Source organism: Rhipicephalus microplus, chromosome 2 (genome assembly GCF_043290135.1).
Source record: "Rhipicephalus microplus isolate Deutch F79 chromosome 2, USDA_Rmic, whole genome shotgun sequence".
Taxonomy (NCBI): domain Eukaryota; kingdom Metazoa; phylum Arthropoda; class Arachnida; order Ixodida; family Ixodidae; genus Rhipicephalus; species Rhipicephalus microplus.
This window is the reverse complement of record NC_134701.1, coordinates 286698298-286715142: the sequence shown is the minus strand read 5'-3', so window position 1 is coordinate 286715142 and position 16845 is coordinate 286698298. Positions and strand designations below refer to the sequence as shown.

Here is a 16845-nt window from a genome sequence, read left to right as displayed (position 1 = left end):
AAATATGATTAAAAAAAGAAAGAACAAAGAAAATAAAAAAGAAAATAGGAGGAAAGAAAGAGAAAACCGAAGAAAAAGGCAGCCAAGCTGCGCACTTCACGCAGGCTTGGCACTGCACTCGTGCCAACCCAACGTTTCTAGAATCTAGTTCTTGAACGTAGAACTACGTAGAACGTAGAACTACGTAGAACGTAGTTTTAGAGTCTCACTATGAGTTTCTAGAACCTTGTTCTAGAAACTTCCAGAAACGTTGTGCCAACCCGCCTTAATTTTTCATAGCTATTCCTTAAGATAGTCGTCGCGTGTGCGACATTGCACAACACGGAATCAGGCAAGCATCTGTGCAAGCCACAGCTCACGTAAAACACGCAGAAGTGAAATACGCAACCTTTCGGCTGTCGTCGCTATCGTCGTCGCGACATAAGTTGAAAAACACCACCAGATGTTTCAAGCAGCGTAAAAGAGAAAAAGGGTTGACTGTTACGGTGAAGTCGGAACGCGTTCAATGCCGAAGTTCGCTGCCTGTCTTTCATCGTGTACGTTAGCTCTGTGGCACGTTCTTATAAGTTCGAAAACGTTGTGTGTTGTGGTGGAAAACATTTGAATACAGAATAAAATTATCAGACCGCTCCGCAACGTTTGCCATCGCGGATGAAAAACGAATTTAATTTGCACCACACCGCTTGTAGCCGTATGCTATGCTACGCGCAGGGAAGTGAATGGTTCTTTCATGGAATGCGACATCAGTTGCCTTCGATGGGCCGCCACTATGGTGAAAAATTTGTTCTTAAAACAACGCTTGAAGCAATGCAAGCCCTGCTCGCTAAACAATGACGGGAGAGGACCGGCTGAGCAACCACATGGGGCAGACTTTTCGCATCACTTAAATGAATAGGTGAAGGCGTGTCCCTCCCCCCTTCCCGATAGGCGCCGACTATCGGTGATGGGTGGGGCGTAAATTTCACGTATGAGTTTCGATAGGAAATCTCGCATGACCGTTCATATGTCTTGGACCATTAGTTGTACATTTCGTCGGCCGTCGTAGACACATGCGGCTGTTTCATGCAGAATAAATGGCAACGTAAGCGTTTCTTTCGATCTTTGACAACAATTTTTCTCCCGGTATACCCATTCGTGCGCTTGCCATCTGGCGTACACACAGGTTCGCACGAACACGTGCAGGCTAGAATTATCGCTTAAATATTGGGGTGTATAGGGATACCAAAGTCAAAGTAAGCTGTTGGTCTAACGTAAGCAGATGTGCTCGGCTTCTGCTCATGCACAGTTACCGTTTATGCTACAAACCTATTCCATGTTTCTGAACAGTGGTATAGGCGCCATCGACACTCTGACGTGCTTGTAGCGACGTCCCGGCAAACAAGCTCCACCGAGCCTAATGTTCCACACTGCCTTTCATCATCACGTGACCACTACCACAGCAGCTGCAAAGCTACCTGTATAATGTAGTAGAAAAAAATTTAGTGCGCTATAGCAGCTGCTGTTAACAAACACAGAATAGGTCTGTATCCGTGTGTACGCTACTTAAGACGGAGCTAAGAGGCTATACGCTACTTAGGCCGGAGCTAAGGTAAGTCATAAACTATCCTAGCGAGAAACTTCCTTCTAAAATTTTCTATTGCAGACGTCAGTGGAGGATAATTAATCGTTTTTATGCACTTAAAATTAAAACTTGTGCTAGTCTGTTTCTTTAATGCTATGCGAAAAAAAGTGTACCTTGTTTTAGAGTCTCACCAAGTCAGTAAACAAGCTTTTTTTTCTTTCGCACAAGCGCGTCAAACAAGGTGCAACTACGTGCATATATAACTGTGGAGTGGTTCGCGAGCGAATGTATAACGCCGCTTGTAAATTACTGGAGTTCGTTTATGGTTCTCCTTTCGTGACTGCCTGAGTCGGTTACTGAGATCCTTGCCAGAGCCAACATAGATGTGTGGTTAGAGGATCAGCTAGAAGTTGTCTTGAGTGTCAAGTATTTTAAGAAAACTATCCAGAGTAACTATCAAAAGGCTGTTTAGAACATTGGCAAGAAGCAAGAACGTTTACTCGGGGCCATGCCCGTCGAGGTCTTGCATAATTATCCTGCGTTTACATATACTCCTAAAGAAGTAGTGCGCCTTGAATAATTTGATGTTGATGATGACCTCATATGAATAGCCCTCACCCACAAAGGGGGACGGGCCAAGAACCAGGCGGCAGGATGCTTAAAGTAATGAAATTAAACCCAATCATAAGAAAAAGCTTAGAGATAAAACCGAGAATAAATAAAAATGAGATTACTGAGCAAGCGTTCAAACCACCTTTTTATTGATGCTACATGATCGTTATCTTCTCTTCTTATCGTCCGCTTCCACAGTCTTCGTCTTTGTCGCTGTGCGGTCACGGTTAGGTTAAGCTTGCGGAAGACCATATTCCTCAGCACAAATAACGCGCATACTTACCTTATGTGTATATGATTAAAATATCAGATGTGCGCGAGGTGCCGTTGAATCCCAAGCGAAAGCCGCATGAGCGAAAATGTTACAATACGGCGATGCCAGAAAAATAATTTCTTTGTTAAAAGGAAAAATATCCGATAAGATCTATGCTCAAAATCTGATGCAGGAAATCTGAAGGCTAAAGTGATAGAGAAGACTAAATCTCGGGCCCTGCAAGGAGTTTTATTGACTCAAGCCAGGCCGAATGTGACGCTAATTTTGAACACCGAGACGACGCGCGCGCGCACAGATACACAGCGTTGCGCGTGTGTGGGCGTGTTCTTCTCTGTCCACGTTAAGTCGCGCTGTTCAAACTTAGCATGATAAACCAACTAGCCCGCTATGACGCGCGAGATACTCGAAAATACAGATCAATGTGGTTAAGATGCAGCTTTGATACTCTAAACTTCACTTTAAATGAGACAAACCTTCTCCTAAACTCACACTTGCAGTCAGACATTTTAGAAGCTCACTTCTTGCCAGGGTAGCGTGCCCTATAGCTACATCTTAAGAGAGTACTGACCCCATTTTGAAACACCCAGAAGTGTCATTTCTGGTTTCCATGGCGTGTACTATCAACGGTCTCTATACACCTGAGCCAGAGAACACGTGTAGAATATTTTCCTTTTAATATAATTTTTTTGTCGCCAAGCATCTGCGAGCCAAAACCACCGCAATCAACCTTATCACTACAAATCAGCGCACTTCACTGGGTTGGCGAAATATCTGTCAGAGACTCTGGACGACAGTTTCCTCGTTGCTGTTTGCGTGAACGACGAGCGACTGAAGGCGAACTGCGACCTCTTGCTGGTATGTCGTGAGTCGCAGTCCTCCCGTGACGTCAGACTTGTGTTGAAACGTCATTGCGAAGCCACCCCCTCGATACAGAAACGAAAATTACCGCGTTATTAGGACAGTGGTACTAAAAATGTAGTGAGTACATTCCAAAGCACTACGACACTCTTTTAGGGGAGAGGCTTGTCCGTCCATGACGCCCGTTGTGAATGCACAGCACCATGTAAAAGGTTAACACGAACAAAATATAAGACCACAACTCCGTACAAATATCGTCAGAACAGAAGGTTAAAAGGACAAAATAAAATGTTGTTAACCAGAACAAAATTAAAGAACACCGTGAAAGCAACAACGTTTAAGCACCCATCAATTAAAGCACATCGCATACACACACACAAAAAGGTTTAACAATAGACCATAATTGTGACACAACAAAACGAAACAACTCAACATAAGGCCATTCTTCGCGCGTACTAATACGTTCAAATACAGTTTCTTTCCGAAAATTATTGTCTACTGGAACGAACTACCAGGTTCGGTTCGTGAAATGAATATGTCAGATTTTTTGGAGGCACTGGAATTACATTGTTGTCCTTTTTTATGTGTACCTGGTTGTGCTTAGAATGTGGCGATAATTGTCGTGATTTTTTTTTTCTGATGAAGAACTTGTTTTGATGTTACTCATATTCTTTCCTACTGTATGTACCCCACTCCTGCAATAGCCCTGCATTGGGCTGCAGTATTTGAAAATAAATAAATAAAACTACAAGTGCAAACCCTTTAATAGTATTCGAAGACTTCAACGTACACATAATAGGCCTTAAGATGTATACCATATTTTTGTCGTCGACTCTCACTCTCCACTGTCAAGTACATAAAAAACCACTGCTGCCCCGCCGCGGTTGTCTAGTGGCAAAAGTACTCGGCTGCTGACCCGCAGGTCACAGGATCGAATCCCGGCTGTGGCGGCTGCATTTTCGATGAAGGTGAAAACGCTGTACGCCTATGTGTTCATATTTGGCTGCACGTCTAAGAACCCCAGGTGATCGTAATTTCTGGAGCCTTCCACTACGGCGCCTCTCAAAATTAAATTAGTAATTTCAAGACGCTAAACTCCACATATCAATCAGAAAACCTTTGCTATACTCGGCGATAACTTTCTGTGGCAGCACAGCCAAGGCTACGAAGCCCAAGCACGCCCTTTTTTACTACGCTTCTGCATGTAGTCCCTGAACGCTAACTTTTGTAAACTTCGTAGCATAATGGGAAATATAAAAAAAGACAAAAGGTAAATATTTTGTTCAAGATTGTTCAAGTTAATATTAGAAATCATCACCCGTGCATGTTTTTTATGTTTCTATTTTTTGGTGCCATTTCACCTTTTCCCTGCCCCGGTCAACAAAGACGGCGTCGCTCCGTTGTAGCAAGTTCACATCGAAGCTTGTGAGCGAGCATCAGTGCGTGTTCATTAGGTGATCTGTTATTGAGCATGGAGAAACGAATACAGCGGTGTGTCGTGAAATATTTTGTTTCATTAGGTGATCTGTCATTGAGGAGGGAGAAACGAAGACAGCGGTGCATCGTCAAATATTTTGTTTCCCACACATGCAATCACCGAGAAGTTTTGTGCCAGTGATATGATCAGCGAAAGCGGGACTCCAACCGCTATAGCCGCCTTGAAAGTGACACCAGCGACCTGCCAGTCTTTAGCAACGCCAGCTGTTTGGAAGAAAAAGTGCAATTGGAAACTGTACGTAAAACCAATGACCCGTAAAACCAATGACCATTTTTCTAAATTGCGTTGCATACGTGGTCGGTGCTTCGGCTGCCTAATATCGTTGATACGATAACGCTGCAAATCGTGTACCGTAACACCGCTCCCCTTGGCGTCTACAGAGTTCCTTGCGCTTTGCCTGGGTAACAGACGCGTCCATGTATGTATATTACCCTGTTGACTAAAAAAACCAGCGTTCTTGGCCGAGTAAATATTGCCGTTTCACCCACTTAGATATACGAACGTCAGACGCCCGTTCATGACCGATAGGGGTCAAGATTCCAGTTTCCCCGATCATTGCCTTTGCGTCCCCTAAAAGAATAATGTGAGCTTCTCCAGAATCCTGCGCGGCCGACAGGACTTTATGTCGCAGAAGAAGGCTGTGAAGGCGCTCCTGCGCTTCTTGCGTTCAACCGGCCTGTCCAAACGACTGTGATTGGAACTCCCTGTAGGTGTGTGCATGTGTTTTTTTTTTCTAATTTATTTTATATCTCTCTATAGCTATCCTCTTTCCGACCCTTTTCCCCACCCCCGTACAGGGTAGCAAACCAGTTCGTCGATAGGTTAACCTCCCTGTCTCTTCCTTTTATTTATTTCTCTCTCTCCAGAAAGTTCTTGCGTCTCTAAAGGAAGGAAAGCAATGATGCCGATTAAGTGTGCACTGAAATTTAGGAAATGATTTTTGGTGCGTTTTTTGCGCAGTACCTGCTCGGCTATACCTTTTTTTGTCTGAAATAAATCTCAACGCTTCAAAGAAACGTCACGTTCTTTCCCATACAAATAAAAATTTTTTTATACATTTTCTCCCAAATAAATGTAACATTTATTGCATGGTGGTCGTGCAAAAAAAAAAGTACATGTTGAATGCGCTTGTGAATCCGAAACCGAAATAACACGAAAACGGAGACTACTTGGCGTAGTAACACCTGTGCAGAACCTTCACCCACGCAGCTTTGGTTGTGCTGCCACAAAAAGTTGCCGCCGAGCATATAGTCGGAACAATAAGTGTGTATGTGAATAAAAAAATGTTTACAATGACGAACATTAACCGTAATTCTGACAGTGCGATACAATGCACCTACCTACAAGGAAAAAAACCTTTATTCGAGTCAGCGACTTCAACATAGTCCTAACGTAGACATTCAACGCCGACTAGCACCACTGAAGAGTGGCTTCCTCGATTAGCTTCGGCAGCGGCGCAGCTGCAGATACGAGAGACGTCGCGCTCGGCTTTTTGTCGCCATTCCAGATATCGCGATACCGGTGCGTAAATTTCGGCTTCGCTGTACACACTTGAGCCTTCGCCACACGAACAGCGCTCTCGCAGTTCGAATCAGTGAGGGGCAGTGCAGCACGGCTTTTATCGCAGGGCAGCACGGCTCCGCCAAAAGAACCGAAGATGACGTAAGCATTTCCACGCCCGCACTTTCGGCTAGCTTGCGCGGGCGGAGCAAGACAAATGCTTCTTCCGCTTATTCTGAAGCTGCTGCTGTAACAACCACGAATAAAATAACGACACCACCAACAATAATGTCGGTCCTTGTTAACCACGGAGTTCTATCGAATTTTAAAGTTCATGTTATTATAAAGAACCCCTAAGCCACTCCTTGTTTGAAGAGCGGTCTCTTTCTCGCCTACTCTGCTCTTCCTACAGGAGTGAGTGAGTGAAACGGCTTTATTAGGTCCACAAGAGACGCGAGTTAACTGAGCGTCACCTGGCTAGGTCCACTCGGAGACGGTCCTCGCTCGGGCACTCTAGACGGCCAGGATTTCTTCTCAACAATTACTTCTTTGTAGAAGACGTGGGCAATTTCAGCACCAAGTGTTGAGCCTATCGGTATTTCACGCTTCTATGCTACACGCTGTTATCTCTGCTTGCGCAATTGAGAATGCACATAACGAAGTGAAATCGGTCGTCCGCGCACGATAGCCACGCGAGACAAGGCTGCATGGACGGGCATGCGACTGCATGGTCACGGCCACTGGATGAAAGAGCACACTCTTTCATCCAGCGGCCGTGGCATGGCAATGCAGGGTAGGAGACGAATCACGATGATATCTTCAGTATATGGACTAAACGAGTGTGCCGCATAACATGACGTCACGTGAAATGACGCCACAAATCGCACTGAAAAGAAGGGAAACGCCAGGAGGGAATGACGCGCTCGTTCTGTGATTGATTGATATGTGGGGTTTAACGTCCCAAAACCACCATATGATTATGAGAGACGCCGTAGTGGAGGGCTCCGGAAATTTAGACCACCTGGGGTTCTTTAACGTGCACCCAAATCTGAGTACACGGGCCTACAACATTTCCGCCTCCATCGGACATGCAGCCGCCGCAGCCGGGATGCGCTCGTACTGTGCATTTTCAAAGGTTGTTTAGGTACAAAGGTGTTTAGACATGACCGAAACATTGCACACGAGTTTTAGACTGCATGTTCACCATGAACAGATAGCTTGCGTCTATTCACTTTGGCGCATGTCAAACTCGATCGGTACATGATCAAAATGTGGTGAACCCAGCTTATACTTCACTCACTGGTTCAAACCTAAATGCATCGCATAGAATTAAAATTTTTATACGGTGTTGCATGGCTGCTTAAAAGTGATACCATGGTCCTTTAGGACCATGGTAACACTGAGAAATACGAATATATTTTTTTAAAGTTTAATACATTTGGAGAAGCGACTTCAAATATTTTTAACAAATTATATATACAGATTTGACATAGAAAAAAACACAATCACGCAATTGTAAATGCCGTAGTGAATTAACATTTTATCGTTTACTTTCATTATTGCACAATAAGAGGCATATGTATTCTGTACTGTTCAGCATTAAAACTTGTTTCTGAAAAAAACAACAACAACAATTCAAGGTCTGAAAGTATTTTGAATAAAAAAGTCAATTTGACCGCAAGGGTAAGTCAACGAATGCGATATCAACAAAGTGTATTGTTGCACGGCGTTAGATAAGCCATGAACCCTTTTAGTCTGCAGTCCCTCTTAACTCTACAAAACTCAGGTGCAAGAGAATAGGGCCACTCTATTGGGTGAAGCGAATTTCGCAGTTTTCGCGTTCAGGGCGCGGCACGAAAGGTGTACGAGCCATGCTCTTATGCCTGTCGTTTCCTTTGATTTACCCGGCAGTAGTTAAGCTATGGATAAACATACAAACTTACATAACTCGCCGTTCTATTGCAGTTCATTTTAGCGACACCTGACGGCGGTCGGGCAACGCAGCGACCGGATCGCAAAGCAACAAAGGGCGCGTCATCCAGCCTCAGATGTCGAGTGCCGGTAAGTCAAACGGAAGCACGGCAAAGTGAGCAATACAAAAATTGAGCTCCTTCTTTGAATACTGAGCCACAGAGCTGCGCCCTCGAGAGATTACGCGGGTCTGCCCATAAGCGCATTACTTTCTTATCCCTCAGTGAAGTGCTGCGCTTTCCACAATCGAAGCCTCGTTACGCTGGCAAGTCGGGGCGGCCGGCGCTAAAGCATCGGCGCACGAGGACAATAGGGCCGCCGCAGCGCATGCAGCCAATATGGATCAATGGAGTCCGCTGATTGCTCGTTGTCGTTTTGCGGTTCGAGTGGTCAAGGAAACTGCGGCAACCTATTGGCGAGTATACGAATCGCGGTACACTCAAAGGCAGCTCAATCTAGCCATTAGAAATCGGCTTGTTCCAGACGTTTGCAGACTGCCGTTGAGGAGCCCGTATGACACTTTATCGTCGGCGACTATACGTCCACATCAGGAAGTCGTCAGTTCACGGGAACATATCACCGTAATTTTCGGAACCGAAGAAGATCATTGAGAAATGAGGGCCAGCCTCATTTCTTTTGGAAAACGCTCGAGTGTGAAACGCTTCCAAATTTCAGGCGATACAGCCAGAAGCTACGTAGAGGCTGAGAAGCAATCGATCTTGTACAGTTGATTACACTCTACCGGGTCGGGCAAGCCTCTTCAAGGTAGTGGCTTTTGTGTAAGTGAACAGCACGCCGACCATTCACCTACGCCACGACAAAAAATTGAAGCATTATAAAACAATACATTATAACCACAACATCCAATGCTTTGGCCGCTTCTAGCTGAACACTTGCGTTTTTATGTGACTAACGGTCACAAATAAAGTCTATTGCTTGTATGCAAATCAGCCATACTAGCTAACCACGCAGACCAACAATAACATACTGCCAGATGAAAAAATTGGCCCGAATCTGCATGTTACACTGCAAAAGTCGTCGAAAGACGACAGTCTTGCGTCTGGAGAGAGTGAACAAAACGTTTATTTGATGTTCTGCGCAAGAAAATCGGTGGATGGTATTCTGGAGGCGCTGCGCTAGAGTGCCTCAAGCGTTTAGCGGAGACGAACGAGCGCATCGAGGCACGTTGGACTCGAGCACCATCTGTCAGTTATCTTCAAAAACGAAGGCGTGAGCGCCCGCGGAGAAAGATGCGCGCCAGTCTCGGAGGTGATAACGTGTAGAACGCAAAGCGACGGGCAAATGCCACCACCGTGTCGTCGTAGCAAAGCGCCGAAAACGCTTACCTTTTTGAGTATCGCGTTGCACTGTCAGCACAGCGCGATAAACGCTACGGTCCTTAGAGTTACTAGTGTGTGCATCTTCTAGTATAAAGGCAGACATACGACGTGTTGTTATGGCGCCTCAGATATGCGCAATAGTTGCTTTTTAATTGACAATCGCACAACTATGAACGCTAATGCTCGAACATTATTGGTGGGCGCTGCGGATAGGGTTGGCCGTTTGAGGTATCGTTAAGGACGTACAAACAGACAAGTGTGCAGACAGACAGACAGACAGACAGACAGACAGACAGACAGACAGACAGACAGACAGACCAAAATGTTTCCGTCGAAGGTCCCCAAGAAAGACTATCGTCTTTAAAAGCAAAGCCGAGGCAGTCTGGCCTTGAACCATCCGGGCGCCGAACGCCTCTTAAAGTCACTTTCGCCGCAGTACATTAGTGTCATGCCAAAAACCGTTCAAGAGTGAAGGGGCTACTAGTTGTAACAGGGCACAAATAATTTCATCCTGAATTACACAGCCGCACTCATATTTTATAACGATGAATACCAGTATGGTTATTGACGTCTAAAAACTTTACTGCCAATCGTGGAGAGCAGCCTATGATGTTGCTGCGGCCCTGAGGACCAATAAACATCACAACAGAAGTTGGTATGATCGAAAACTTTCGATAATTCAAAAAAGATTTTGAGGTTCTACCGAGATCAAATTATCGAGTCTATTGCACACGTAAACATACCGTCTTGTAAAACAATTACAGCAAGTGAAAGATGACCATCCGTAATAGCGCAGTTGGACCTGGATCAATAGTGCTTTTGGCATGCTGTCATAAACCTGATAAGTTCAAGGCTTATATGTGCAGTGCCAACAGTCAGAATACGGCAGACAGCCCACCATATAAATTCATGGTGTGGCAACTACAACTAGTGTTATAATTACTGCAAGTAACGACAGTTTCAAGAAGTGCATGCAGTCAATTTAGTGAGAATTTTAGTCTGAATGCTTAGTGTTCTGAAGCTTATCTCTTTGTGCATTTAGCTTAGCACTGCTGGCACGATTATAGTCTATGAAGAGCTGGATATCACGAGGGACTGGCATTGGCTTGGAGCTAGGATCAACATCTAGCGATGTCAGCAAGTCATTCAGTGTGCCATCCACAAGCGTCATTTTTACCAAGCATACTGCTCGAACAAAATTGTCGTTGACTGTGATCATCTGCTGTTCAATAAAGATATCCCTGTCTTCCCAGTATACAACCTGCAAAAGAAAGACAGCACAGAAAACATATGTTGAATCAGTTGCATGCTGCATGCCTTTGTAATGAACAGTCTCACTAATTACTACATCCAGGATAAAAACAAAAAGCCTGGACTGCAAAGAGTACACTTTTTCCTGGGGAAGTTCTTCAGCACCGCAAATGTTTTAATAGTAGTAAATTTATGCACATTAATGCAGAAATTCTCAAAGCAAATACATAAAAGATGTATTTCCTTGGGGGACCAGTATGCAAAGCATTTAAGAAAAAATGGTACAAATTAAGATAGAAGCAATTCTAGTTGTAGAAGCAAGAAATAGATAGTCAATTTGCTGTCTTTCTGAAATAAAATTATGGCAACTAGTGCGGCATTTTAGTAAGCGATCTGAGATTAAATGTATCATATCTCAATAGTCTCTAACCAGACATCATTGCAAAGTTTTGTTAAATGCTGTAAATTATCAGTCACCAATTAAAGATGGGCTGATACAAAGAGAATAAAACATACAAAGACAAGGAGATACATATGACATAGAGACAATGAGATACAAAGAATGAGACCTGAATCATTTCTCAAACTGGCTCAATGCTGGAGGAGATTAATAATACTGAACTGCGTTTTTTATGATTACGCTACAAGGGAGGCTTCCCTGTCAACGCAAACACTTCCCCCTTTGTCTGACTATCACTCACAAGCAGTGTTCTTTTAATGGCTACTCCCATAGAGAGCCTACATACCAAACCACCTTCATGTGACACCGATGCATCGAACTCCTCCATGCCCTTTTGGTCTCATTTAGTAACATTTATTTTATTATTTATTAATAAAATATTAAAATATTAACATGTAGTAAAGATTTCAATGCATGTTGTGCCTCATTGATTCTGGGTATAAACTTTAGCTAGGCCAGTGCTTTCAACATGATGCTTAGGAGGTCCTTAGGTACTTTTCAGAACTCGAAGACTGGAATTGAATCCTTGCCATCTGTACAAAGATGACTGACCTTACTCCTGCTGTATCAGAACAATAATTACAAGTACATTTGGATGAATGGCTCATTTAGATCATCAAGTTCTGACAGTGCTATGGTTATGCCAACAATCGGAACTCAAGATTGAAGACAATACATGTCACAACATCTATGGTACTAGAACTCATGGCTTTGCCCATTACACTTGAATTCAGTGATACCTGGAGTGTGGGCCATATTTTCAAACCCATTACAGGCATCGAAGTGTATGCACTTAGTTTTACAGCTCGAATTTAATGAATGCTTGATGCAAGAAATTCTCGAAACTTTGGCAACATGCTAAAGGGGAACATCACAAAGGTGGCGTCCAGTGGTTATGTCATTGTTGCGGTATCAATGGCAATAATTTTGCAGATTAAACTGTTCAGGTCTCAAATTAAGGACAGCACAGCATAGCCATTCTGTTTTCAAGGACAGATGCTAAAAGCTAGGTTCATTACCTGACACACAATCTTAATTTGGTAATGTGTAACACCCCAAATAAAAGGCACATGAGGCTACACCATCTGAACCCTTCACTAGGGCTCTAGATTTATTCTAGACTTCATCGATATGAAGCAACACTTCTATGCCAGCTTTCGTTGGGGACTGACTTCTTGAAGACATACCCTACACACACTCGATTGAACAACAATGCTACATGTGATACTAATGATAGCAAAGGAAAAAAAATTATTTAGCCACTGTCCTGAATTTGAAACTCAAAAACTGTGACTTTCTAACATGTGGGAACTGGACAATTCTGCACATTCCCTAAAGTCGCAACTAAAACTCCATCCACATCACTTGACAGCCTACCATGTAGAGATGAGAAAATGTACAGGGAATCTCACTGGGCTTCGGTGACATTCTCTGATCGATGATTTCTCATCACTTCTATCCTTCATATTTCCTGCAAGGCCAGTGCCAGGGGGGGGGGGGGGGGGGGAATTGGGAAAATATTTATCCTCCCATCTCCCCGGAAAAGACATATTCGAAGCACAATAAATAGGTTCTCAGCTTCCTTGCCTCCCGGCTAATGAAACTCTGTTGTCGTGAATTCACTCCAAGAGCCAGATATCCAGGTGCCACCCCTGCTTCCCAGGAACATTCGCCTTGTGCAAGCATTATGTGCCTCTACAAGAGGACTGGCCTGTGTTAATGTTTTTGAAACACATGCATGCACATTTTTCTAAGATTTCTACTCTCTCAACTTTGCTCCTTTGTTCATTCAGCACTGCCCTTGCCCCCACCAACTAGAAACCTTCGTGCTTTTGCCTTTTTCTTTTTTCCATCCTTGCCAACTTCTTGCTTCTTTCTTTTTATTATACCTGCACTTGAATGAAAAAGAAATGATTTATTTGTTTTGTGTCTTTGAAGGCTTCATTGCATCTTGGCAATGTGTGCTTGTAAATAGTCAGTGTTTCATTTGTATAGATATATGCAATGTACACAGCTATGTTCATTATGTAAGTGACCATGTGACAATTACCTGAAATTTTGCTGTGTTCTTTCATTCTACACATCAAGCTTTGCAATGCAATAAAACTGAAAAGACTTTTTTTCCCTGTACAAGTGATAAGGCCACTGATCTCAGTAACGCGCAGGTGAAAAAAATAGGGTGAGAAGAAGTCAACTTGCCTTGGAATGGATTTCGAAAGCCTGGAAAAGTGTGACCGGCCTTCGATAGCGCACCACTTGAGCACTGATGAGCAGATGAGCTTTCAAGACCCTTGCATTACGCCACAGTCCGTTCTTTGCACCAAAGGCAGCTCGGCCAAACTCGAAGGCACGGAGATACTTAACATTGTTCATGTGAATCATGTGGTCAAGATCACTGAGTGAGCACATTCCTGCAAAATAACACAAACATCTGAAATGCAACATCAATGCAACATTCTACGTTAGACTACATAATGAAACACATCAACACTATGAAATGAAATTTTACTTCGCACTTATTTGGCTTCGCCCTCAAGGTACCGTAAGTACAGTGCCTAGGATATACTATGAATCGACAAGTACTGCTGACTAGGCGAGTTGGTACATAATAAATAGATATCGCTTTAGTGCACCTCAGTTTCAGCATGAAGAAAAGATGCTATACGATCAAAAAGGGAAAAAAAACAGAGGACAGTATGAGCGCTAACTTCCAACTTTTGGTTATTCCGTGACCCTACAGCTTATATAGCTCACCTTGCTGCACACGTGATGCCGCACAAATGACCAAACCTAAAATGTGTGGCGCAGCACACATTAACAAGAAATCTAGTTGTAAGGCGATACCAAATAATAATTCTATACCAATACATCACAGCCTACGCCTCCCACCCCCTCCCAAATTGAGCTCTTTTTCAGATAAGGCTACGGATGGTGCACTCATGCACAGCTTCGCACATCTTGTGATAGTGTTTGCTTCAATAATTTCTCACTTCAATTGGATACAATTGTGGCTCAAGATGACACACTGGCCAAAGGATAGAGTGCATGCACACGTCTTACAATGCAACCACACCTACCAGTCTGTTCTATGTAAACCGCGCCACACAACTTAGGGAACATGTAGACGACAGCCAGCTAGAGAACATTCAACAAACTTAGCTACATGCTTCTTTCAAAGCTGATAAAATGAGGCATTACCAGGCTGTGTTTTAGGAATGCCCTGATGAAGTCATGCCATCACACTATGGTTGCTAGTTTTGCAGGACAAAGCAAGCCATTATCTTTGGCAGGCTATCCAGTGTTAGTGGAGGTGTCGGTAGCTGAGTGTCTGTTGCATGGTTCACGTACGCGGGGACAGCCAAAGAATAATGGTGAGCTTGATGCTGGGATAACCAGTGTCATACAGCATGTACACAAAAGTTCACACCATTTGAAAAAGATAGCCCTGAAAGGAAATGTCTGTGCCGTTTTCTCTGCTCCGAAAAAGCTAAACCGACTATGTAAGCATACGAACACTAAGGAAAAAGTGCAACTCACCTGTGGAAAGAAGCATATAGCTAAGTTTGTTTAATGTTTCCTAGCTGTCATCTTCATGTTCCCTCAGCCTTTTCACGTGGTTAACATATGGCAGACTGGTAGGTGTGTTAATGACCACTTGCGAGCGCACTGTTGCAATGTCAAAAACAACATTTTTTCAGGTGGTTTCTGGCTATGCATTGTAAAACGTGTGCATGCACTCTATTCTTTGACCAGTGTATCATCTTGGACCCAACCATAACCAGTAGACACGAGATGTTACTGAATAGTACGCTATCGCAAAATTTGCAAAGCTGTGTGTGAACACCATTCATAGCCTTACCTGAAAGAGCGCTCAATTTTCTGAGGTGTGTGCTGTGGAGTGTTGATGTAGGACTGTTAATTTGATATCATTACAACTAGTTTTTGGTAACATGTGCTGCACCACATGTTCACGGTTTTGACATGTGTGTGGCATCACGTGTGCAGCAAGGTGAGCTATATAATGTGCTGTAGGGTCACGCAATAAACACAAGCTGGTGCTTATACTGGCGTCTGTTTTTTTTTTCCCTTTCTTGACTGTATGGCATCTTTACTTCATGCTCAAAGTCAGCTGCACTAAAGCAACATCTATACCATAGGAACTGTTTTAAAGTGAGAATAACGGGTGGTCCATAAGAGATAGTTTCAAAGTGATATTCCATGGGTCTCCAGAGAAGCTACAGTTCGTCCTTAAACTGTCATAAAGCATCTGTAATTTTACAATAACCCGAGAAGAGACAATATATCAGAACAAAACATATTGTTAAACTTGGGTACATAATTAAAACTTGCTGCTGAACATTTCATAAAACTAAACAAACTACGTTGCTACCAGATGTTCCAAGAAAAGTAGTGTATTTTTTTTTCTTTAGTACCTACATCTTACAACAAAAGTGGACACAATAATTTAGTGAATGAAAGATAGAGAGAGATGGAGATCAGCTCGATGCGAGCAACTCATAAAACTTTAAATGTAATTTCGCGGACTGTAGCACAGTGTTTTCATGAACGCCCCGACGCGGTGGTCTAGTCTAAGGTACTCTGACCCGCAGGTCGCGGGATCGAATCTCGTCTGCGGCGGCTGCATTTCCGATAGAGGAAAAAATGCTGTAGGTTCATGTGCTCAAATTTGGGTGCATATTAAAGAACCCCAGGTGGTCGAAATTTCCGGAGCCCTCCACTACGGCGTCTCTCATAATCATATGGCGGTTTTTAGACGTTAAACCTGACATATCAATCAATGTTTCATGAACCAGTACAATAAGCAACTCCAATGCAAGAATGCTGCTCCATTTAGTTATGATTTTTAGATGCATTGAACCGCAGCAAATGAACATTTTTCGATGCCTGAGCGAATAAGGAAAAGATACGAGTCACTCTCAGAACCACATATCACAACTTACCAGTGGTCACGTCGGGCTCCAGGAATGGCCTCTTCGTGTGTCGCCATAGCAGAAAGCCGCGTGCTATCAGAAGAATGTACTGTATAAAATAGTTTACATCAAAAAGAACATACAGGACCAACGCAAGAACAACGTAAATTCCCATTGCAGGTTCAGCGACAGCCAGCGAGTTTTCTTTGCACTATGCTACTTCCTCTTTTAGACGCATAACTAGGATTGAGAATTTTTAATGAAGCTGGTTAACTAAACAAATACGCCTGAATACTATGCAGATTCATGCACGTCAATTATGCGCGCGTGTCCTGTATTTTTCCTAACAGCCGCAAAATCAAGGCCCGCCGCCATTCATTCGCCCTTGGCAGCTTAAAATAATAGTTGGTACATCGTCTTCGCAACTTTTGCGACGACGCCGTTAGAGTACGCCCCAATCGATCAACGTGTTCGGCGCGCAAAATTTAAATGTGCAGCAAACGTGTGCTGCAGTTTTTTATGTAATATTAATAAGTAATGCAATTGACGCTAAAATTACTTGCAATATTTAGACAATCCAGCACATTTA

General features: G+C 43.4%; 1 protein-coding gene across 1 annotated transcript; it reads right to left on the bottom strand.

The window, feature by feature from the left end:
• Positions 1 to 7760: 7760 nt before the first annotated feature.
• Positions 7761 to 16654, bottom strand: LOC119177410 (protein THEM6). The gene is made up of 3 exons (XM_037428887.2): positions 16287 to 16654; positions 13525 to 13736; positions 7761 to 10875 (listed from the first exon to the last, which is right to left on the bottom strand). The coding sequence occupies exons 1-3, from the start codon at positions 16429 to 16431 to the stop codon at positions 10609 to 10611; spliced, it is 624 nt and encodes a 207-aa protein (XP_037284784.2). The 5' UTR covers positions 16432 to 16654; the 3' UTR covers positions 7761 to 10608.
• Between the last annotated feature and the right edge of the window lie 191 nt (positions 16655 to 16845).

Bases quoted from the DNA above. Each gene is read 5' to 3' on its own strand.
- LOC119177410 (XM_037428887.2), bottom strand. From the start codon at position 16,431: ATGGGAATTTACGTTGTTCTTGCGTTGGTCCTGTATGTTCTTTTTGAT. The intron at 13,737-16,286 runs GTAAGTTGTGAT...GTTATTTTGCAG, and splicing joins GGAGCCCGACGTGACCACTG to GAATGTGCTCACTCAGTGAT. The intron at 10,876-13,524 runs GCAAGTTGACTT...TTTCTTTTGCAG, and splicing joins CTTTCGAAATCCATTCCAAG to GTTGTATACTGGGAAGACAG.